General features: G+C 44.4%; 1 protein-coding gene across 1 annotated transcript in view; it reads left to right on the top strand.

The window, feature by feature from the left end:
* The window catches only part of LOC126456663 (UPF0764 protein C16orf89 homolog), a 98769-nt gene that overhangs the window by 19119 nt on the left and 53818 nt on the right, over positions 1-25832 (top strand). The window contains exon 2 of the mRNA XM_050092407.1: positions 24801-25106. Coding sequence (XP_049948364.1) covers positions 24801-25106 — 306 coding nt within the window. The remainder of the gene's footprint in view (positions 1-24800; positions 25107-25832) is intronic.

Here is a 25832-nt window from a genome sequence, read left to right as displayed (position 1 = left end):
ATGTATGGTGCGGCATTATGGAGGAAGGAGAACTGGCCCCCATTTTATCGATGGCAATCTAACTGGTGCAATGTATGCTGATTTCCTACGTAATGTTCTGCCGATGTTACTGCAAGATGTTTCACTGCATGACAGAATGGCGATGTACTTCCAACATGATGGATATCCGGCACATAGCTCGCGTGCGGTTGAAGCGGTATTGAATAGCATATTTCATGACAGGTGGATTGGTCGTAAGAAGCACCATACCATGGCCCGCACGTTCACCGGATCTGACGTCCCCGGATTTCTTTCTGTGCGGAGAGGTGAAGGATATTTGCTATCGTGATCCACCGACAACGCCTGACAACATACGTCAGCGCATTGTAAATGCATGTGCGAACATTACGGAAGGCGAACTACTTGCTGTTGAGAGGAATGTCGTTACACGTATTGCCAAATGCACTGAGGTTGACGGACATCATTTCAAGCATTTATTGCATTAATGTGATATTTACAGGTAATCACGCTGTAACAGCATGCGTTCTCAGAAATGGTAAGTTCACAAGGGTACATGTATCACATTGGAACAACCGAAATAAAATGTTCAAACGTACCTACATTCTGTATTTTAATTTAAAAACCTACCTGTTACCAACTGTTCGTCTAAAATTGATAGCCATATGTTTGCGACTATTACAGCGCCATCTATCACAAAGCGAAAAAAGTGGTCCTATTAAAACATTCATATTTCTTTACATACTACACGAATATGTAATAAAAAATGGGGAGTCGTATTTTAAAAAAACGCAGTTGATATCCGTTTGACCTATGGCAGCGCCATCTAGCACGCCAACCATAGCGCCATCTGGTTTCCCCCTTCAAGCTAGACGAGTTTCGTTCTTTGTAGTTTTTTCGTTTGATGCCTATTTCGTGAGATATTTGGCCCGGTCACGACCAATGGACCACCCTGTATACGAAAGAGTAGGAGAGATCGGTGCACAACAGAGGTTACCAGTCAATGCGCACACAAATTTACGAGTGTTACTGGCTAAACCGGTTTCGAGACATACGTCGTTTCCAACAGAGGACCCTTGAAGAGATGCTCACGCCTACTACGTTCTGACGCAGACATTGGCTAAGAAGTAGTACAGGCTCTGTAAAATGACTTAAGTGTCGAAACCGGGTTAGCCAATAACGAATATGTGTGAATATTGACTGATAACCTGTGTTGTCAACTTTCCTATGCTCGTACCCTCTACGCCGACAACAAGGCAAATATGAACATATTAGAGGTATCCACAGATTGAAACACTAAGGAACAGTGGTAAGCCTAGAAATATTCAATGCAGTAGAAACTCTTAAACTGACTGTGAAGGGAAAGCTTGAAAAAATTAGAAAGAATTGAAACTTAAGAAAAATACCTGGCCCCAAAAGCAGCAATGAATCTGAGTAGAGGTCAAGGTCAATTGCAGAACTATCTATGAAAGTTGAAAAAGTAATAGATGTAATGAGAAAAAAGAGATTAAACTTCTATGGACAAATATGCAGGACATCAAAATAAATAATTCCTAATCCAAAACCAAACGAGTGCGAGAAGAATGAGAAGGTATGGAAAATGTTGGAATCGACTTGGACACAGTAAGAATCAGAACACTTTTTAAAGAATCAGTAGGAAAGTACACTTTCAGGACAAAAAATATTAAGAAGAGAAGGAACGACACTCTCGCAAAATGGAAGAAGTGTGAGCCCAAAGAAAACTACAGCTGAAAACAAAGTAGCTGCAGCAGTGTTGATTTATGGCTATTCGAAATGGAATTAAAAATAAAATTTTGTTTGAGTCTTGACTGGTTACCTCTGCAGTCATACCTCTAATAGTTCAGAAATGGTTCGAAATAATGTATAAAGATATATTTTTTTAAGTCGAATGATGTACTTATTCATCGGCAATCGACAACTACTGAAAAGAGGAGTACAGTCATGCGGCAGGGAAACTTTTTGCGAAAAGACTGCCTAGAAGAGGCAGTTTCACTTCCACTGGTGGGGCAACACATCGTAATGCGGCACGAACTGCGCTGATCAGACACGCTTGATCTTCACACATTACATCTCCTGGAATTTCTCTAGTAAAGTTTGAGTGCAAGCACTGACAAGCGTACCATTACTATAGGTTATTCGTCTTGATCTGACTGCAATCTAAGTAAAATTTTGCTCTTTTTGTTGTGGGTTGGCAGGAGAGCCAACACCGTGTGACCAGAGGAAGCCGAAAGGCACGCGTTTTAGCTGAACCAGGCTGGCGTGAGGTCTGGAACAGGACAAGGAAATTAGACTTTAGAAAAACGGACGTAGCTGGTGGAATACTTAACTTTAATCCATTAATGATGAGCGTCGCTCTTGACTGTACATGATTCGTAATATCAATAGTAACTGGTAATGGCGCCTTGCTAGGTCGTAGCAAATGACGTAGCTGAAGGCTATGCTAACTATCGTCTCGGCAAATGAGAGCGTATTTTGTCAGTGAACCATCGCTAGCAAAGTCGGTTGTACAACTGGGGCGAGTGCTAGGACGTCGCTCTAGACCTGCCGTGTGGCGGTCTGACGTATACTAACGGACGGCGGCCGATTTAAAGGCTACCACCTAGCAAGTGTGGTGTCTGGCGGTGACACCACACTTTTTAATTAGATTGCAGTCAGCTCAAGACTCATAACCTGTAGTAACAGATTGTAACAGCTGCTGTGGAAGATGGCCACGCAAACAAATATACGAGGGCAGTTCAATAACTAATGCAACTCATTTTTTTTCTCGGCCAATTTTGGTTGAAAAAACCGGAAATTTCTTGTGGAATATTTTCAAACATTCCCGCTTCGTCTCGTATAGTTTCATTGACTTCCGACAGGTAGCAGCACTGTACGGAGCTGTTAAAATGGCGTCTGTAACGGATGTGCGTTGCAAACAACGGGCAGTGATCGAGTTTCTTTTGGCGGAAAACCAGGGCATCTCAGATATTCATAGGCGCTTGCAGAATGTCTACGGTGATCTGGCAGTGGACAAAAGCACGGTGAGTCGTTGGGCAAAGCGTGTGTCATCATCGCCGCAAGGTCAAGCAAGACTGTCTGATCTCCCGCGTGCGGGCCGACCGTGCACAGCTGTGACTCCTGCAATGGCGGAGCGTGCGAACACACTCGTTCGAGATGATCGACGGATCACCATCAAACAACTCAGTGCTCAACTTGACATGATAGTGCTGTCACAATTGTTCACCAGTTGGGATATTCAAAGGTTTGTTCCCGCTGGGTCCCTCGTTGTCTAACCGAACACCATAAAGAGCAAAGGACAACCATCTGTGCGGAATTGCTTGCTCGTCATGTGGATGAGGGTGACAATTTCTTGTCAAAGATTGTTACAGGTAATGAAACATGGGTTCATCACTTCGAACCTGAAACAAAACGGCAATCAATGGAGTGGCGCCACACCAACTCCCCTACCAAGAAAAAGTTTAAAGCCATACCCTCAGCCGGTAAAGTCATGGTTACAGTCTTCTGGGACGCTGAAGGGGTTATTCTGTTCGATGTCCTTCCCCACGGTCAAACGATCAACTCTGAAGTGTATTGTGCTACTCTTCAGAAATTGAAGAAACGACTTCAGCGTGTTCGTAGGCACAAAAATCTGAACGAACTTCTCCTTCTTCATGACAACGCAAGACCTCACACAAGTCTTCGCACCCGAGAGGAGCTCACAAAACTTCAGTGGACTGTTCTTCCTCATGCACCCTACAGCCCCGATCTCGCACCGTCGGATTTCCATATGTTTGGCCCAATGAAGGACGCAATCCGTGGGAGGCACTACGCGGATGATGAAGAAGTTATTGATGCAGTACGACGTTGGCTCCGACATCGACCAGTGGAATGGTACCGAGCAGGCATACAGGCCCTCATTTCGAGGTGGCGTAAGGCCGTAGCATTGAATGGAGATTACGTTGAAAAATAGTGTTGTGTAGCTAAAAGATTGGGGAATAACCTGGTGTATTTCAATGCTGAATAAAACAACCCCTGTTTCATAAAAAAAAATGTGTTGCATTACTTATTGAACTGCCCTCGTATATTGACAAGCTTTGTATCGTTGTCGTCTTCTTCTTTGGAGCTTAGCTACAAAACGAAATGCTCAGCCCTTTGCATGATTTCACTTGTACAAAACTTTAATATCGTTTCCTGAACCACTTCTGACCACTCAAGTATGTCCACATTATTTGGGGCACCATGTCCATAATGAACCGACCAAAGTCAGGAGGTTATTCAAGGCTCGTATGACTAATCCACTAAAATCCACAAACTTAACGATGCGTAAATTCCATCAGTATGATGGAGGCTCCTGAAAACATAGACATCCTTACCGTCTCGTTAAACACGCTCGTAAAGCTTCAGTTCACTGAAGTCCACAAACTTTACCTTGTGTGGATTCTAACAGTGTGCCGAAGCCACTGGAAAATACAGCGTCCTGATCAACTCAGCAAACACCCGTAAGTGAGTGGTATTTCCATGTGGAAGGATCGAATGGATCGTTAGAGCATATTAAAAAGAAATTAGCTGGAATCATTTTTAATCTAGTAATTGACAAAATCATTAGCTTAATGATTTTAAAGCCAATGAAGAAAATGGAGCATTAGTGTTAAACGTTCGTTAACGACGATGTCTTTAGAGAGGCAGACCAATTACGAATCATGTTTAATATCTGCATCTGTATTTTCTAAGTAACTGAAAAGTATGAAGCAAAGAATAATTCTAATTATGTAATCTATAAAATTTCATGAAGGTGGCATACTTACACTATCTGATCAAAAGTATCCGAACACCTATTGGTGGACTTTAATGTGGAGTGTGTCCCGTTCACCGATATGACGCCTTGAATTCTCCTGGCAACACTTTCATGTATGAGATGTCTGAATGTCTGAGGAGGAATGGCTGCCCATTCTCGTCTCGAGAGCCGAAACCAGAGATGTAGTGCTGTTAGACGCTGGAGCCCAGAGCGAAGCCGGTGTTCTGACTCATTCCAGAGGCGTTCCACTGCGTTCATGTGGGGACATTGTGCAGGCCAATCCATTTCAGGAGTATCATTGTTCACAGACAATGGCCTCACAGGTGCTGCTTTATGACAGGGTGCATTCTCATGGAGTTACAAACACTCATCGTCTCAGAACTGTTCCTCTCCTGTACGCAGTTGACAATGCTATTAACGTCTTCATATCCTTCCGCATTTGGGGTTTTATTACGCACAAGAAGGGGACCGCACCCTAATCACGAGAAAAACCACATACGGTTGCCAGAACTCTGCCGTGTTCGGAAATACAACCGGCAACTTGCTACGAACCTCATGGAGAGAGCAAATAAATTCAGTTGCCAGTGCTACCGTTGCAGATCAGAAACCGGTAGCATTTCCCCTTGAAACACTAAGAATGATTATCAGTATAACAGTAACAATTGAAGGAAACGTTAATTTAAATCCTGATTTTATGAGAGGGCCTCACTTTAGTAGGCAATTTAATTATAAAGCTCGGTTACGTACTTGAGTAATAGAGTTTGATCTGCTAATAGCATACGTATATCAGTTCATAAATAACTCAACGAACATATATTCCTTAGATCAAAAATGATTCAAATGGCTCTGAGCACTATTGCACTTAACATCTGAGGTCATCAGTCCCCTAGAACTTAGAACTACTTAAACGTAAGTACATCACACACATCCATGGCCGAGGCAGGATTCGAACCTGCGACTGTAGCGGTCTTATTCTACACTTTTTTGCACTCCAAAGCTCCCCTACTACCATGGAAGTTATTCCCTGATGTCTTAATAGCTGACCTATCGTCCTGTCCCTGCTTCTTGTTAGTATTTGCCACATAACCTTTTCCCCTCCGATTCTGCGCAGAACCTTCTCATTCCTTACCCTACTTTCAACATTCGTCTGTAACACCATATCTCAAACGCTTCGATTCTCTTCTTGTTTTCCCTCTGTCCATGTCTCACTACCATAAAATGCTGTTCCTAAAGTACATTCTCAGAAATTTCTTCCTTCAATTGAGGCCTGTGTTCGATACTAGTAGACTTCTCAAGGCCAGGAATACCTTTTTGCCAATGCTAGTCTGCTTTTGAAGTACTCCTTGCACCGTCCGCCATTGTTTATTTTCCTACCTACGTAGCCGAATTTCTTAACTTGACCTACTTTGTGATCATCGATTCTGATGTTAAGTTTCTCGCTGTTCTCATTTCTGCTACCTCTCATTACATTCGTCTTTTCTCGATTTACTCTCAATCCACATTATGTACTCATTACACTGTTCATTCCATTCAACACATCTTGCAGTCCTTCTCCACTTTCACCGAAGATAGCAATGTGATCAGTGAATCTTATCATTGCTATCGTTTTACCCTAGATTTTAATCCCACGCTTGAATCTTTCTTTTACTTCCCTCATTGCTTCTTTGATGTGCAGATCGAACAGTAAGGGCGAAAGACTGCATCCCTGTCTTACCCCTGTTTAATCTGAGCACTTCGTTCTTGGTCTTGCACTCTTGTTGTTCCCTCTTGGCTCTTGTACATGTTGTATATTATCTGCCTCCGCCTATAGCTTACCCCTATTGTCCTCAGAATTTCGAACATCTTGCACCATTTTACATTGTTGGACGCTTTTTCCAGGTCATTATATCCTATGAACATGTTTTGATTTTTGTTTAGTCTTGCTTCCATTACTAACCGCAACTTCAGAATTGCCTCTCTGGTGTCTTTACCTTCCCTAAAGCCAAACTGATTGTCATCTAACACACCCTAAATTTTCTTTTCCATTCTTCTGTATATTATTCTTGTCAGCAACGTGGATACATGAGCTGTTAAGCTGATTACGCGATAATTCACAAAATTATCAGCTCTTGCAATCGTCGGAATTGTGAGGACGATATTTTTCCGAAAGTCAGATGGTATACCGCCAGACTCATACATTCTACACATCAACGTGAACAGTCTTTTGTTGCCAGTTCCCTCAATGATTTTAAATATTCTGATGGAATGTTATCTATCCCATCAGCCTTATTTTAAGTCTTCCAAAGCTCTTTTAAATTTTGATTCTAATACGGCAACCGCAATCTCTTTTATATGCACTCCTCTTCCTTCTTCTGTCACATCAATTAAACGTCCCCCCTCATAGAGGCCTTCAGCGTACTCTTACCACCTGTCTGCTCTCTCGTCTGCATTTAATCCCCATTGCACTCTTAGTTACCACTCTTGCCTTTGATTTCATTGAAGATTGCTCTGACTTTTCTACATGCTGAGTCAGTTTTACTGACAATCATTTCTCTTCCGATTTGCTCGCATTTTTCATGCAGCCATTTCGTCTTAGCTTCTCCGCACTTCCTGTTTACTTCATTTCTCAGCGACTTGTATTTCTGTATTCCTGAATTTCCCTGAACATTTGTGTACTTCCTTCTTTCATCGATCAACTGAAATATTTCTTGTGTTACCTATGGTTTCCTCGCAGTTACCTTGTTTGTACCTATTTTCTTCTTTCCAATTTCTGTAACTGCCCTTTTGAGAAATATCCATTCCTCTTCAACTAAACTGCCTACTGAGATATTCTTTATAGCAGTACCTATAGCCTCAGAGAACTTCAAGCCTATCTGTTCATTCCTCAGTACTTCCGTATCCCACTTCTTTGCTCACTGAATCTTCCTGACTAGTCTCTTAAACTTCAACGTACTTCTCATCACTGCTAAATCGTGATCTGACTCTGAATCTGCTACTGGCTACGCCTTACAATCCGGCATCTGATTTCGGAATCTCTGTCTGACAATGACGTAATCTAACTGAAATCTTCCCGTATCACCCGACCTTTTCTAAGCATACCTCCTCTTCCTGTGATTCTTGAACAGCGTTGTCGTTATTACTTGCTTAAATTTATTGCAGAACTCAGGTAGTCTTTCTCATCTCTCATTGCTAGTATCAAGCCAATATCCCCCGTAAGCCTCTCTTCTAATCCTTACCCTACAACCGTATTCCACCCCTCCATCACTATTAGAGTTTCATCCACATTTACGTACTGAGTTACCAGTTCAATATCCTCATACACTTTCTCTATCTCTTCATCTTCAGCTTGCGATATCGGCATGCATACCTGAACTATCTTTGTTGGTGTTGGTTGCTGTCGATTCTGACGAGAACAATCCTATCACTGAACTGTTCGCAATTCACAAGGAATCCTACTCCCATTATACGATTTCCTGCTGCTCTTGGTGTTATCCGGTACTAATCTGACCAGAAAACCTTGTCTTCTTTCTATTTCACTTCACTGACTCCCTCTATATCAGATTGAAATGTCAACACCTTTTACATGTTTAAATACTTTTGTGATACTTAAACAGAACAATTTAAATGTGGAATTATTTGAATTGAGGGTGCAATGTACTTTACCCTGAAAGTAGGCCTAAATAATTATACTCTTACAGTAACTCAGATTGCCTACTCAGTTGTGTGGCTGCCTACTTAACGTAGCTCTGTACCTAATATCTATACTCTGCCTATTCAGCTTAGTGTCGATCCTTTAGACCAAACTTAAAATGTCAGCTGTCTGTTTATCACGTTATTTGTGACTATTTCTGCATGGAAATAACTTAATCACATTTTAGGCACCAATTTAACGAATGTGTGTATTTATGTGTGTGTGTGTGTGTGTGTGTGTGTGTGTGTGTGTGAGTGGGTGGGTGGGTGTGAAATTAACCTTGTAATACTTGGTGTAAACATTGCACTTTATTGCGTTGCTGATAAATTTTTGTAGACATTTTAAACGTTGAATTAATGTTGTGACGCTTGAAAAGCATCTTAAAATAATTAAAATGTGGAAAATAATTAATTTGATGTTCCGTGATGCACTACACCAGACGCGGTATGCAGATAAATGTATGAATGCTGCCATCTGTCGGTGACGACAAGCAACAGGACCATATTTTAAAATCTTGTAGAACAGTAGTTAAAGTAAATCTTATTTTCAACAGCTACGCATCCGTATTTCGTTAAGTACACTTCTGAGGCTATTTATGGAGACTATGTTTTTTGCTCATTCTTGTATTCCATAGCGAATGCAACATAGTTTCCAATGAAATTTAGAGGTGCGACTGGCAAGACAGTCAATAAACAATATTTTTTTAGTGAGGCACGAAAACATAGCTGGCAAATTTTTTTAAAATGTGGCGTTATTTTACGCAGTTTAGACGGAGTTTACATATTCATTTTGAAGTGTGTGTGTGTGTGTGTGTGTGTGTGTGTGTGTGTGTGTGTGCATTTTGCTGGCATATTTTAGATGTGCAAAAATGCAAACATAATTTTTTAACAAATAAGTCACATTATTTTGATAGTTTTGAGTACAGTGCAAATTTGAATACAGTCCTGGGGGTACATAATGATTAGCTGCTCCATTCTAACGAACAGTAAAATACTGGGATGTGATTGGAGGCGTGCAGGGAGGAGGGGAGCAGGAGCGGCAGGGTAAGGATTAAAAACCACAACTGGCCTAGTTCCACCATCTTGGAATTTTTTTAAATTTCCCACTAACACAACTGGTTTAATTCCACCATCTTGTATTTTGATTGGCTGGAGAGAGCCAGTGGGATGGGTGGGTAGAGCGAGGAGGGGAGGGGGTTAGGCTACATTCGTTACATGAGAAATAGGGGAGGTATGGCATGCCATAGATAAGGGGGGCATGGCTTATGACATCATGAGTTTGCCTCTGCCTGTAGGCAGCCCAATGGCCAAAAGTCAAAACGTTCTGGAATGTATCTTTGTATACTATTCACGTTTTAATTCATTTACTAATTATTGAAGAGTCTTACGTGATGACCCTGGAACCTCCATGACTTGTTTCATTTTGTCACTGGGTCACAGTATAACTCTTCAAAACAATGAAAAAATTTTTAACAGCCTATGGCACTCATCTTTGCCGATTCCAATGAAACACGTAGCACTGAACAGTAAAGATAGCTTTCATCACATAACTGTGTTCTGTGATGATGTGACAACTACATATTTCTTTTCTTCCTGGAAACGTCTGTCAGGAAAACTGAGTTTTTATTAAAAATAATTGTATGAGGACAAGGTATTTGTATGAGTGCTGTTCGCAAAGTAAGATCCATTTGGTAGCGAAATGGAAACCACTATACAAATCAAAAATATTTTATTTGCAACTGTTAGCTACACCTCCCAGCTTCTTCTCTACGTCGTCGCCGCTCCAACTTACACATCTGTCGTCACGTTGTTCCAACTTTCCAATACCCTCGTCATAGAAGGCTTTCCGTCAATTCTCTATCCTGGTCTACAGCTCGTTGTATGTGCTAAAATGTTGTCTTCATAGACAGCGGTTGATGTGAGCAGAGATGGAACTCAGGGGAGCCATTTACGGGCTGTATTGTAGTTGATCGAACAATTCGCATCGAAAACGCTGCAGGAGCATCTTCATTGCCTTGCAGTGTGTGGCCAAGAATTGTCATGAAGAAGGAAACGCATGGCAGTTATGTTATGAGGGCTGCCTGACTACAGGCGAAATCTTTCACCAGCCCCTCATACTTGACCGGAGACACTACTGTTCCAGGCACCTCTGCGAGCTCACTGTGTGCTCAGAATTGAAAAGAGCGACGTAACGCCATCGATGGGCATACTAGAGGCACTGTCCAATATATCTGTGCAAAGTGTCATAGGATTTTCACTGTGGTTTCCATTTTGCGGCCTATTGGACTTTACTGTCCGAACAGCCCTCATACAATGATACTCTATACAAACTCTAAATTTCCCCACATACTTGTTCTCGCAAAAAATATCAATGAAGGTGCCACGTTACACCTCCACCTATATAATGTTGGTTAAACAATATCGTTAAGGAAAGCGCCTTTGCGGGGTTGATTGGAGACTTCATAGTTAAGACAGAACATTTTCGAACCCTGTCAAAGTATCAGCTGTGGTAGATCGGGTTCGAGCCATAGTTTTTCAGCTGTTCTTCAGAGACACGAGCTAAACAGCTGGCTATGTGATCGATATCTGAGTATTGTAGAGGAGGGAGCAGAGGGAACTTTGGAGAGCGGATCTGCGGGCAGAGCGGCGAGGACGAGCGAGGCGTGACTGCCGGCAAGTTGCTGTGGTCACCAACACAGGGCGAGCCGAGTGGTACTACTGGGCGCTGAGACAGCCGGTGGATAGCGCGAGGACGGAAGCTGTGTCCGTCACCTGGTGCTCGATTATCTTGTATCACAGTGCGTGTATAGATAAGGCTTCAGCGAGGAGACGGGAACATGCAGCTGAGGTTCGACTACGTGTTAAGCCAGACGGTACGTGAATTTGCGGAATCGGCAAATTCAATAACCACTTAAGCGACGTTTTTGCCGTATGATAGTGCTCGCGAACATTATTAAAGTGTAGTACAATTCCATTCAATGCAAGTAGAATATGACTGTCCAGTTAGTGAACTCTTGTCTCACTGTAGCTGACGTTCGGTAATTTGATAAACTATGTCCAGTTTTGATGTCTTGTTCGCGTAAAGTCAGAGAGAAAGAGTAACGTTGTCTGAAGTTTGCAGAAACAGACCGGTCAAAGGGGTGGGTTGTGCTTAAGAAGGAAACTGGTTTTAGATACCAGATTTAGGTTAAATGTTGAGTACATGTTTTATATGTATTTTTAAATGGGTATATGCGCTTGATAATGACAAGAAAAGCTTTATAAATTTTCTACCTTATCGTAAAACTAGTATGCTTAGAGCGTAGTTGTTCACAGCTTTGTAAAAGCCTAGCAAGACAGTTAACAGCATATGAACGTTTTTTATTTCATGAAGTTGAAAATATGATTAACTCGTATTCTACATTAAACTGAAAAGAGAATTTACTTGTGTAGACAATTTTTCGAGAATTAATCTTTTTGCTAAGAATTAAGCAATGCGATAGAACACAGCACAACTGTGGAGCAATGTTCGGTTCTTGTTTCTGTTACTGATGTCAGACACACTTTTTTAAAAGTTTGTATCAACATTCAGTACCCCTTCAGTACGTTCCACTTCCCTACATCCGTATCCTGTCATTGTTCGATTTGTAATCCTTGACTCTTCGATATTACATTTTTATACAAACATATACCACACTGTTACAGAGTAACTTGGTATGCCTGGTAGGGAATAAAGAACTTTCATAACTGCCATAATCATATGTCTGATTCCTTCTGGAAATCAATGAAGTAGTCTTGGCCAGTCCCCTGATAATGACTTTGATTTTTACAAAAGCTCGTTCTACTGTGTTAATGAACCTCGTTCTCGTTCTACGTTTGTATGTGTACGAAAAATCCTCTGACGTCTTCGTCACGGCATGAGTCTTTCAATCTTAGATCCAGAAATTAACACAACGGAACAAAACATTTCTAAAATTCCTGCTCGTCACCTCTGTATGATTGTGGAACCGCATTATGTTCTCATTATTCGAGGGTTGGAACTTAAATAGTGGCAACTATTTATTCACAACCGATAGAAAAGAGTTACATCTTTGCACCTGTTACTGTCCTTCAAAGTACTCAACAGAATTGTCTGGAATCCGTTTCCAGCGATGTGGAAGGCGTAGTATACCGTTAGTAGAGCCTGTTCTGTTGATGGTCCGAATGGAGCGGTCTACTGCTTGTCGTATCTCTGGAACAGTTCTGAAGCTGATGCCCGAAGTGGTTCCTTCATCTTAGGAATCAAATCAAAGTCACAAGGACTTAAGTCCGGGGAGAATGGTGGATGGTACAGTAGTTCCCAGTCCCATCGACCGAACAGAGCAGCCACAGTTTGTGTTATGTGCGCCCGCACATTGTCGTGCAAAATAATGGGTGGGTTGCGTAGAAAGTGTCGCCGCTTCTTTCGCAAAGCTGGTCGCAGGCGATGCTCCAAAAACGAACAGTAATACTGTGCACTGGCGGTCTGCCATGGAGGAACGTAGTGCGTTAGGATAACACCGTCACAGTCGAACGCGAGAATCACCATCAACAGAACAAGCTCTGATAACGGTATATTACGCCTTCCACATCGCTGTCAACGGGTTCCACACAACGCAAGTGCAAACAAGTAACTCTTTTCTATCGGTTGTGAATAAATAGTTGCCACTGTTTAAGTTGCAACCCTTGTACTTAGAGTACTGCCTGAGCAGCAACTGTCTCCAAGCGTGGGTTGCGTAGAAAAAATGTGAACCTGGTGTATGATCCTAGGTTTCCTTGTGTTGACAGGAAGAGAAAGAGAACCGACGTACCTGGTGCCAGGGAGTGGCACGGTTTTTCCGATACTTACGATCATAGTTGTCATTCGCAGCTAGAGCAATAAACGGACGCGAAAGATGCCTCTGTCCCCACGTTCGTATTACCAGGTGGTCTCTGAAAGAATAAAAATTATTTACTTCTGCATAGCAAATTCTAACACAGGGAATAATGAAATACACTCTAACACAAAAAAAAAGAAATGCAAAGGAAACGACGCACTACGAAGGAATTTTCAGGAATGAGACGGAAGTCGTAGATGTGATGTGATGTACGACAAACAACTCATTACAGTTTCAGAAAAATTGGATGATTTATTCAAGAGAAAAAGTTTCAATTGTTTAGCAAGTCAGTAACGCATTGGTCCACCTCTGGCCCTTATGTAAGCAGCAATTCGGCTTGGTATGGATTGACAGAGCTGTTTGAAATCTTCAAGAGGGGTATCGCGCCAAATCATGTCTTTCTGGAGCCTTGGATCGTCAAAATCCCGAGCTGCTTGGACGACCCTGCCCATAATTCTCCAAACGTTCTCAGTTGGGGAAATATGTGGCGGCCTTGCAGGTCAAGGTACGGTTTGGATAGCAACAAGATGAGCAGCAGAATCCCTTGCCGTGTGTGGGCGGGTATTATGTTGTTGATATGTAAGCCCAGGATGGCTCGCGATGAAGAGCAACAAAACGGGGCGTAGAATATCGCCGAAGTACCGGTGTGCTGTAAGGGTGCTGCGGATGACAACCAAAGGGGACCTGCTACTAAAAGGAATGATCATCAATCCTGGTTGTCGGGCCGTAAGGTTGGCATCCCATCGCTGTCCGGGGAGTCTCTAGACACGTCTGCGCTAGTCTTTGGGGCTCTGTTCGAAGTGGGACTCATCACTCAGTACTAGTACAGTCAGTGAGATTCCAGGTCCTCTATACTGCCTATACAGGGCTATTACAAATGATTGAAGCGATTTCATAAATTCACTGTAGCTCCATTCATTGACATATGGTCACGACACACTACAGATACGTAGAAAAACTCATAAAGTTTTGTTCGGCTGAAGCCGCACTTCAGGTTTCTGTTGCCAGAGCGCTCGAGAGCGCAGTGAGACAAAATGGCGACAGGAGCCGAGAAAGCGTATGTCGTGCTTCAAATGCACTCACATCAGTCAGTCATAACAGTGCAACGACACTTCAGGACGAAGTTCAACAAAGATCCACCAACTGCTAACTCCTTTCGGCGATGGTATGCGCAGTTTAAAGCTTCTGGATGCCTCTGTAACGGGAAATCAACGGGTCGGCCTGCAGTGAGCGAAGAAATGGTTGAATGCGTGCCGGCAAGTTTCACGCGTAGCCCGCGGAAGCCGACGAATAAAGCAAGCAGGCAGCTAAACGTACCATAGCCGACGGTTTGGAAAATCTTACGGAAAAGGCTAAAGCAGAAGCCTTACCGTTTACAATTGCTACAAGCCCTGACACCCGATGACAAAGTCAAACGCTTTGAATTTTCGGCGCGGTTGCAACAGCTCGTGGAAGAGGATGCGTTCAGTGCGAAACTTGTTTTCAGTGATGAAGCAAAATTTTTTCTTAATGGTGAAATGAACAGACACAATGTGCGAATCTGGGCGGTAGAGAATCCTCACGCATTCGTGCAGCAAATTCGCAATTCACCAAAAGTTAACGCGTTTTGTGCAATCTCACGGTTTAAAGATTACGGCCCCTTTTTCTTCTGCGAAAAAAACGTTACAGGACACGTGTATCTGGACATGCTGGAAAATTGGCTCATGCCACAGCTGGAGACCGACAGCGCCGACTTCATCTTTCAACAGGATGGTGCTCCACCGCACTTCCATCATGATGTTCGGCATTTCTTAAAGAGGAGATTGGAAAACCGATGGATCGGTCGTGGTGGAGATCATGATCAGCAATTCGTGTCATGGCCTCCACGCTCTCCCGACTTAACCCCATTCGATTTCTTTCTGTGGGGTTATGTGAAAGATTCAGTGTTTAAACCTCCTCTATCAAGAAACGTGCCAGAACTGGGAGCTCGCATCAACGATGGTTTCGAACTCATTGATGGGGACATGCTGCGCCGAGTGTGGGAGGAACTTGATTATCGGCTCGATGTCTGCCGAATCACAAAAGGGGCACATATCGAACATTTGTGAATGCCTAAAAAAACTTTTTGAGTTTTTGTATGTGTGTGCAAAGCATTGTGAAAATATCTCAAATAATAAAGTTATTGTAGAGCTGTGAAATCGCTTCACTCATTTGTAATAACCCGGTGTAACCGGCGCTCCCTCGATTCTGATAACAGTTCGCCGCTTCACTTCCAAAGATGTGTTCCGCAGCTGCGGACGTCAGGGGAAAGTTTTACACACCCACCACGGCCTATCAGTCCGTAAGCTTAAAGATTAATATCGGCTGCGATAGCCTACCTTGGATGATCAGTTCCTGTAATATTCTAAACCGATTGCGACAGACAAGACACGACACTAGTTTCCGGTCCCCGTCAGTTACTTTTTTCCGGCCGCTGTTCTTACGCTGCGTTGCGTGCCTCCATGTTGTACACATTCCGTGCAGACATGTTGAACAGTCTGCGTCCATACACAGATAAATCATTCACGGTGTTCTCATGGGTACATACAGGGTGTTTCAAAAATGACCGGTATATTTGAAACGGCAATAAAAACTAAACGAGCAGCGATAGAAATACACCGTTTGTTGCAATATGCTTGGGACAACAGTACATTTTCAGGCAGACAAACTTTCGAACTTACAGTAGTTACAATTTTCAACAACAGATGGCGCTGCGGTCTGGGAAACTCTATAGTACGATATTTTCCACATATCCACCATGCGTAGTAATAGTATGGCGTAGTCACTGAATGAAATTACCCGAAACCTTTGACAACGTGTCTGGCGGAATGGCTTCACATGCAGATGAGATGTACTGCTTCAGCTGTTCAACTGTTTCTGGATTCTGGCGGTACACCTGGTCTTTCAAGTGTCCCCACAGAAAGAAGTCACAGGGGTTCATGTCTGGCGAATAGGGAGGCCAATCCACGCCGCCTCCTGTATGTTTCGGATAGCCCAAAGCAATCACACGATCATCGAAATATTCATTCAGGAAATTAAAGACGTCGGCCGTGCGATGTGGCCGGGCACCATCTTGCATAAACCACGAGGTGTTCGCAGTGTCGTCTAAGGCAGTTTGTACCGCCACAAATTCACGAAGAATGTCCAGATAGCGTGATGCAGTAATTGTTTCGGATCTGAAAAATGGGCCAATGATTCCTTTGGAAGAAATGGCGGCCCAGACCAGTACTTTTTGAGGATGCAGGGACGATGGGACTGCAACATGGGGCTTTTCGGTTCCCCATACGCGCCAGTTCTGTTTATTGACGAAGCCGTCCAGGTAAAAGTAAGCTTCGTCAGTAAACCAAAAGCTGCCCACATGCATATTGCCGTCATCAATCCTGTGCACTATATCGTTAGCGAATGTCTCTCGTGCAGCAATGGTAGCGGCGCTGAGGCGTTGCCGCGTTTGAATTTTGTATGGATAGAGGTGTAAACTCTAGCGCATGAGATGATACGTGGACGTTGGCGTCATTTGGACCGCAGCTGCAACACGGCGAACGGAAACCCGAGGCCGCTGTTGGATCACCTGCTGCACTAGCTGCGCGTTGCCCTCTGTGGTTGCCGTACGCAGTCACCCTGCCTTTCCAGCACGTTCATCCGTCACGTTCCCAGTCCGTTGAAATTTTTCAAACAGATCCTTTATTGTATCGCTTTTCGGTCCTTTGGTTACATTAAACCTCCGTTTGAAACTACGTCTTGTTGCAACAACACTGTGTTCTAGGCGGTGGATTTCCAACACCAGAAAAATCCTCTGTTCTAAGGAATAAACCATGTTGTCTACGGCACACTTGCACGTTGCGAACAGCACACGCTTACAGCAGAAAGACGACGTACAGAATGGCGCACCCACAGACTGCGTTGTCTTCTATATCTTTCACATCACTTGCAGCGCCATCTGTTGTTGAAAATTGTAACTACTGTAATTTCGAAAGTTTGTCCGCCTGAAAATGTACTGTTGTCCCAAGCATATTGCAACAAACGGTGTATTTCTATCGCTGCTCGTTTAGTTTTTATTGCCGTTTGATATATACCGGTCATTTTTGAAACACCCTGTAAAAACACGGTAACTCATTTCTGCCTTTCTGCAACGCCTCTACGTCGACCATGGTTACTGCAGTGATGCCACGCAACCAGCGCACACACAGCACGCCACTGCCATCACTGATGTCATCGGTGGAGGGTCACGTGACCGCCTGATACCAGCTCTGCACAACCTACAGCACCCCAGAGCGACCACTGAGGTTCTTTAAGATGATGACTAATACACACACCAAAAAAAGTTTTTTATCACCCCAGTTCCCACAACTCCTGGAGATAGTTGTGTTGACTGTGGATATTGTATCACAGACGTAGTCCCGTTGACTGTTCAGAGATGTCACTAAACCAGCCCAAAGATGTAAACAACCACACATGAGCAGCGCCTATTAGACGGAGGGGTCCGACAGCCGATCAGTTCCAGTCATTCCACCATGATGGAGGTACATGGCTCGTGTTATCTGTAATTCAATCATGCCTACAAGGTCAATAGCGTGGTTCGATTGTGTCCGCATTGTTACTTTGTGCCAGGAAGGGCTCTCAACAAGGGAAGTTGTGGGGCGGCGAATAATTTATTGAAAAATATTGTTGCTGTATAAATGCTTGAATGTTGAATCAGTTTCTGGCTTTTAGAATGTTGTTAATGCTGTCTTTCGCCGTTCTCAACACTGGCTCTCTATTTACTTTTTAGCACCCAGAAAGTGATTTAACAAAACGTGGAGCCAGTAATTAGAGATCCTAGTGCCCACTTCATCTGAGAATACCATTATAGCTGCAGCTTATAGCTCTGAGGAATTAGGAGATTGTCCGGGATTTCTAATCAAAAACGATTTTCCAAAATAGTTGAGTATATTCTGAAATTCACTGATAAAAAACACAAGTATCCCTACAACCTAACTAACAGAGCAGTTCAGAGTCTAATGCGCTGATGCAACTATAAATGTCCGAATTAAATGTTAAAAAGAATGCTCGCCATAATTTGATGAAAATATTTCATCAAACGCCACGCTAAATATTTGGTAGAATGTCTGTCCCGCGACGGCACGTGAAAATACGACAATACGCAAACTGAAGCTAGATAATGAAAATCATCCCAGAATTAACACTTCACTTGAAATGTTTTCATGGTTCCGCGTATCTCTAGTAACTTAATACGGCACCCGAGGCTGTTTGTAGCAGTGATACCGATGCGACGCGACTCCCGACACAGATGGCGTGTCATTCAGAGTCTGGAGAGAACTGGGGCCTTTTTTCCTCGCGCAGCGTTCTTATATATATAGCCGCGGTGCGGACGGCTAAGGGAACGCCTGATCAAATCGGCTCTCTCGACTAGCCGCTGGGCTAGTAACGCACCACTTCAAGTTACATAATAATTTATAGCTTCTTTTGCTGATGGCCGATGAAGCTCTTAATTTAAACATGCATTCAGCACGCAGGTAAGTATTGATAATAAAATTTTGACGTGGCTAAGTTAAAAAACACAAGTATCCCTACAACCTAACTAACAGAGCAGTTCAGAGAGAATTAATTTAATTACACTGCACGCAGTAGATGAGCTCTGAACTGGCCCTTTTGAGATCCGCTATCGCTATAATTTTATAGGTATTCAAAAGAAACTTTTCACATCTTCATAGTCATAGCGGACCTCCAACCTATTTAAATCTAAACATCCTAGCCTTATTTATTAGCCTGCTTAATCTATCTTGCTTCCTTCAGTTTTGAGATGAAAACCAGAAAATCATGAATTTCCACTAAAATCTTAATTTGTGAAATCCAAAGTACTGTTTTTATTAAATCATTATGAAAGATGAATCTAAATATAAATTTTGAAGTCTCTAGCTCTTTTCTGTTGCGCCAATGATTTTTTCAGAAAAACGTCCAAATTTCGAAAATGGCTGAAGTTATCGAACTGATATTTAACACACATTAATTTAGTATTATTCCTGACATGCTAGAAAAGTTTTAGGTCATTTGCTTGATTTTTAAGGTATTGCGCAACATTTATGACGTCAGAGCTAGTTACAGCAGACTGGCTGGCACACAATGGAAACTGATGTGAATTTACTACAGCGTGAGTAAGCTGCTTCCCTACAAAGTGTCTACGCGACTCGGAGTGAACCAAATCGATGTTATTCGGACATGGAGGAGATACAGAGGGGCAGGAACTGTCGATGACATGCCTCGCTCACGCCGCCCAAGGGCTACTATAGCATCCATCTTTGCAACCACGACACCATGCAGCGCGGTACAGATGGGCCCAACAACATGCCGAATGGACCGCTCAGGATTGGCATCACGTTCTTTTCACCGATGAGTGTCGCATATGCCTTCAACCAAACAATCGTCGCAGACATGTTTGGAGGCAACCTGGTAAGGCTGAACGCGTTAGACAGTGTCCAGCGAGTGTAGCAAGGTTCCCTGCTGTTTTGGGGTGGCTTTCTGTGGGGCCGACGTACTCCATTGGTGGCCATGGAAGGCGCCGTAACCGCTGTACGATACTTGAATCCCATCCTCCGACTGCTAGTGCAACCATATCGGCAGCGCACTGGCGAGGCATTCGTCTTCATGGACGACAATTCGCGCCCCCATCGTGCACTTCTTGTGAATGACTTCCTTCAGGATAACGACATCGCTCGACTAAAGTGGTCAGCATGAACACCATCGAACATGTCTGGGTTAGATTGAAAAGGGCTGTTTATGGACGATGTGACCCACAAACTCTGAGGGATCTACACGGAATCACCTTTGAGGAGTGGGACAATCTGGACCAACAGTCCTTCGATGAACTTGTGGATAGTATGCCACGACGAATGCAGGTAGGCATCAAATCAAGAGGACGTGCTATTGGATATTAGAGATACCGGTGTGCACAGCAATCTGGACCACCAACTCTGAAGGTCTCGCTGTATGGTGGTACAACATGTAATGTGTGGTTTCCGTGAGCGATAAAAAGGCTGGAAATGAAGTTTATGTTGATCTTATTCCAACTTTCTGTACAGTTCCGCAATTCTCGGAACCGAAGTAATGCAAAAGTTTTTTTTTATGTGTGTATTTTGTCCTGTGAGGGTATGAGAGATTCAAACTATCTGATGCACAGGAAATATTTAATTATATGTTAACCATATAGTCCGCAAACAAGTGTAATTAATGATACAAAGCCTTTCATAGAGTGCCAGTGGCTGAATTCGTTTCAAAATTGAAGAAAATTAGACATGTACACTTGATCTGACATTCAGTACTGGCAGTGTGTTCTTGTATAAAGTATGACAGCACGATGTTGATTCTTCATGATCAACGATTTATTTTACACCCAAGCGCTATTTTTGCACATCATCCACTTTTAGGCGAATATTTGTCACTACTATTTAGTACTAAGGCTGGTTCAAATGGCTCTGAGCACTATGGGACTTAACTGCTGTGGTCATCAGTCCCCTAGAACTTAGAACTACTTAAACCTAACTAACTTAAGGACATCACACAGATCCATGCCTGAGGCAGGATTCGAACCTGCGACCGTAGCGGTCACGCGGTTCCAGACTGAAGCGCCTTTAATCGCACGGCCACACCGGCCGGCAGTACTAAGGACAGCTGTATTTCCACATATCACGTAGTGACAGTGACCTCGGAACAAATCACTTAATTTGGCGCCATGTTTAAATGTGTGTCGCTAGAATTTTGGCTGGCACCGCTTAAGTTGTGTGGGGAGACCTGACGTTAGAGAGTAACAGGGGTAGACTTAGAGCTTGAATTATCACCTCGAAAAGATTGAGGTATGGCCACGAAATCCGCTGATGGTGTTATTCCTTCTCTACACATTCGCTCTTCAGTGCATTTCTGCCAATCATTATGACTTGGCGGAGAACTTAACTGTAGAAGTTTGCATTTTTGCTCTTCAGTCCCACCCTCAAAATCACCTCGTCGTCTTTCTGGAAATACACGGGGGCAGCGTGGTCAGCTAAAATGTGATAACGCAGAGAAGCAGTATGTGTGACTATGCAGAATGAGCTTGAACGTTGTCTTGGAGCAAAACCACTGTCTTGGACATCTTCCCTCGACTTCGTTTTGGCGGCATCCCGTGTCCTCGTCATGAGATTTCACTAGTATCCGCCTGTGCTTGTTTGCCCCTTGTGACCGTAATCTGCTAGTAGAACGCCATGGTATTCCCATAAAAGACTCTGTATCACCTCGACCAGTGGTAACTGCATCTACGCCTTTATCGGCTGTGGTGAATTGACATTTTTCCATTGCTCGCTTTGCTCCTTTGACTTGGGACCAGCACTCGTCCGTGGTGACGAGGCGGCTATGGGCGTAATCCAGATTAGCCTGACACAGTTGCAATTTCTCTTCTGCTGCCTCGGCTTCATGTGCGTTTTGAATAATTGATGTGAGCAGTCGCGGAGCCCAGTGAAGGGCGACTTTTGTCACGATCAGAATGCCGTGTAAAATGCTGAAACTGGTCCTTCACTGACCTTTATTCCTCTGTCGGCTCGATTATGATACCCCTGTGCCCGAGTGGTAAGGTCTATCTTGCTATTCCTGCTTCTACATAGAGACAGAGGGTCTCCCATGTAGTTCTTTGCCGGCCGGTGTGGCCGAGCGCTTCTAGGCGCTTCAGTCTGGAACCGCGCGACCGCTACGGTCGCAGGTTTGAATCCTGCCTCGGGCGTGTGTGTGTGTGATGTCCTTCGACAAGTTAGGTTTAAGTAGTTCTAAGTTATAGGGGACTGATGACCTCAGATGTTAAGTCCCATAGCGCTCAGAGCCATTTGAACCATTTGTAACTTTATGTTTTCGAGGAGCCGCGCGGGATTAGCCGAGCGGTCTAGGGCACTGCAGTCATGGACTGTGCGGCTGGTTCCGGCGGAGGTTCGAGTGCTCCCTCGGGCATGGATGTGTGTGTTCGTCCTTAGGATAATTTAGGTTAAGTAGTGTGTAAGCTTAGGGACTGATGACCTTAGCAGTTAAGTCCCTTAAGATTTCACACACATTTGAACATTTTTTTGCTTTCGAGGAGGTGGTTCGATCGTGAGAAAAGCGTATTGGTGACGTGAGCAATACGTCTTCCGGTGTGGAGTTCAAATTGTCTTTGGCTAATCTGACGAGCGAGAAGGTCAGGTGCGTGGGTGGGTACCGACTGCGCGCGAAAAGGTTTGGTGTTTGTCCAACTGTGCGACGGCAACTTCAGCATTACCTCAGCAAACAGGTCGACTACGATGAGGTATGTTATAACAAGTCGTCTGCGCGCGAGTATTTTATTTGCTACTTCGTACTGTTTGCACTGAACTGATGCTAGGACTGTTACTGCCCTATTCCTTGCAAGTAAGTAGCAAGTTACAAACGGATTGTAAACTTACTGTGGAGCAGCCGTGTGAGACGTTTCACAGGGCTTTCGGCCTGGATTTTCAGAGAGCACTTTCACACATAGTACATAACTTTGTTTACGGTGTCGTCGAAACATTAAAATGAGTGATATAGACAGGCATCGTCGGTCTAACAAGGAACTTGAAAAACATGATCAACGTATACAGGAATTGATTTTAAAGTGCAGGAATGAAACTACGACCGTTTGAATAAATTAAGAAGCGGTTCTTATTATTTTCGTGAGCAATGAAAATAGTTTCCGTGCGCATTTAAAGACGTTGACGAGTGCACCATTATGGGCATGACTATTTTATCAATCATCTTTATCCATAACTACACTGCCGGCCATTAAAATTGCTACACCGCGAAGATGACGTGCTACAGACGCGAAATTTAACCGACAGGAAGAAGATGCTGTGATATGCAAATGATTAGCTTTTCAGAGCATGCACACAACGTTGGCGCCGGTGGCGACACCTACAACGTGCTGACATGAGGAACGTTTCCAACCGATTCCTGATACACAAACAGCAGTTGACCGGCGTTGCCTGGTGAAACGTTGCTGTGGTGCCTCGTGTAAGGAGGAGGAATGCGTACCATCACGTTTCCGACTTTGATAAAGGTCGGATTGTAGCCTATCACGATTGCGGTTCATCGTATCGCGACATTGCTGCTCGCGTTGGTCGAGATCCCATGACTGTTAGCAGAATATGGAATCGGTGGGTTCGAAGGGTAATTCGGAACCCCGTGCTGGATCGCAACGGCCTTGTATCACTAGCAGTCTAGATGACAGGCATCTTATCCGCATGGCTGTAACGGATCGTGCAGCCACGTCTCGATCCCTGAGTCAACAGATGGGGACGTTTGCAAGACAACAACCATCTGCACGAACAGATCGATGACGTTTGCAGCAGCATGGACTATCAGCTTGGAGACCATGGCTGCGGTTACTCTTGACCCTGCATCACAGACAGGAGCGCCTGCGATGGTGTACTCAACGACGAACCTGGGCGCACGAATGGCAAAACGTCATTTTTTCGGATGAATCCAGATTCTGTTTACAGCATCATGATGGTCGCATCCGTGTTTTTCGACATGGTGGCGTAAGCACATTGGAAGCGTGTATACGTCATCGCCATACTGGCGTATCACCCGGCTTGATGGTATGGGGTGCCATTGGTTACACGTCTCGGTCACCTCTTGTTCGCACTGACGGCACTTTGAACAGTGGACGTTACATTTCAGATGTGTTACGACCAGTGGCTCTACCCTTTATTCGATCCCTGCGAAACCCTACGATTCAGCAGGATAATGCACGACCGCTTGTTGCAGGTCCTGTACGGGCCTTTCTGGACACAGAAAATGTTCGACTGTTGCCCTGGCCAGCACGTTCTCCAGCTTTCACCAATTGAAAACGTCTTGTCAATGGTGGCCGAGCACCTGGCTCGTCACAATACGGCAGTCACTACTCTCGATGAACTGTGGTATCGTGTTGAAGCTGCATGGGCAGCTGTACCTGTACACGCCATCCAAGCTCTGTTTGACTCAATGCCCAGGTGTATCAAGGCCGTTATTACGACCAGAGGTGGTTGTTATGGTTATTGATTTGTCAGGATCTATGCACCCAAATTGCGTGAAAATGTAATCACATGTCAGTTCTAGTATAATATATTTGTCCAATGAATACCCGTTTATCATCTGCATTTCTTCTTGGTGTAGCAATTTTAATGGCCAGCAGTGTATTATGATATAGCTTAGAAGTAATGGAAAGTGCTAAGTCTCTGAAAATGGGAAGGAATTTGCTGCAGTGCGACCTTGGGTTTTCCCCCGCTTGCAGTTAACTTCAGCATCCGCAGTGCAGCTATTTCGAAAAGTGGCCGAAAGCGCAGTTGACCACTTCAAGAGCAGGTGAAATTTGGTGCCTGCGCGCAGTCGGTATCACCCGTGACTTGTCTCGAAGCTATATTGCAGCACGGTGTTGTTTATACGGCGTCTTCGGTGTACCCAAGTGTGCGCCGGCTGCCGCGTGCCTACGTCACTGGCAGGGCTGCGCAGCGGCGGCTGCGCACGGAGGACGCGCCTGCCTCGGCCGCAGGTGTCGGCAGGTGGCCGGCCGCCCTCAGAAGCCATGCAGACGCGCAGCCAGCTGATTCTGCTGGCGCTGCCGCTGCTGCTGCTGCTACGGCCGGGCGCCGCGGCGGCGGCGGATGAGCTGCAGCAGCGGGCGCTGCTGGCTCTGTCCGACGCACTCGCCTACCTGGAGGGCCAGTCGCAGGCGCTCCTCGACTCCGTGTTCGCCGTCGCCATCGCCGACGGTAAGCTGTCTGCACACCAAAGAGCCCCCTTTTTTTCCTCCTGCTGGTTACGCAGCCACCGCCTGGGGTTTTAGGAATGTTATAGTATGTTGTAAGGTAAGGTTACTGTTGGTTTGGCAGAGGAGCCAACACCGTCTTACGAGAGGAGGCCGAAACGCACGCGTGCTAGCTCACGCAGGCTGGCGTGAGGAGGTAAGGACTATACTCACGTGGGGTCCGGAACATGACAAGGAATTAGAATTCAGAAAGCGGACGTAATTATTTTGATACTTAACTTTAATCCATTAATGATGAACGTCGCTCTTGACGGTACATTATTCACAATATTGTCTGTTCAGAATTCATTCTAAATACTGCATATGGCTCCTTGCTAGGTCGTAGCAAATGACGTAGCTGAAGGCTATGCTAAACTATTGTCTCTGCAAATGAGAGCGTATGTAGGCAGTGAACCATCGCTAGCAAAGTCGGCTGTACAACTGGGGCGAGTGCTAGGGAGTCTCTCTAGACCTGCCGTGTGGCGGCGCTCGGTCTGCAATCACTGACAGTGGCGACACGCGGGTCCGACGTATACTAACGGACCGCGGCCGATTTAAAGGCTACCACCTAGCAAGTGTGGTGTCTGGCGGTGACACCACAGTTACATTTAATCGGAAGCGTCGTAGCTTTTCTTTAAAAAAATCTGTGGTATTTCGACGAAGGAGAATTCCTATAACGGTAGCTAGTGGT

The sequence above is a fragment of the Schistocerca serialis genome, chromosome 2 (genome assembly GCF_023864345.2).
Source record: "Schistocerca serialis cubense isolate TAMUIC-IGC-003099 chromosome 2, iqSchSeri2.2, whole genome shotgun sequence".
Taxonomy (NCBI): Eukaryota; Metazoa; Arthropoda; class Insecta; order Orthoptera; family Acrididae; genus Schistocerca; species Schistocerca serialis.
The sequence above is the reverse complement of the archived record's forward strand: the minus strand, read 5'-3'. Positions and strand labels throughout refer to the sequence as shown.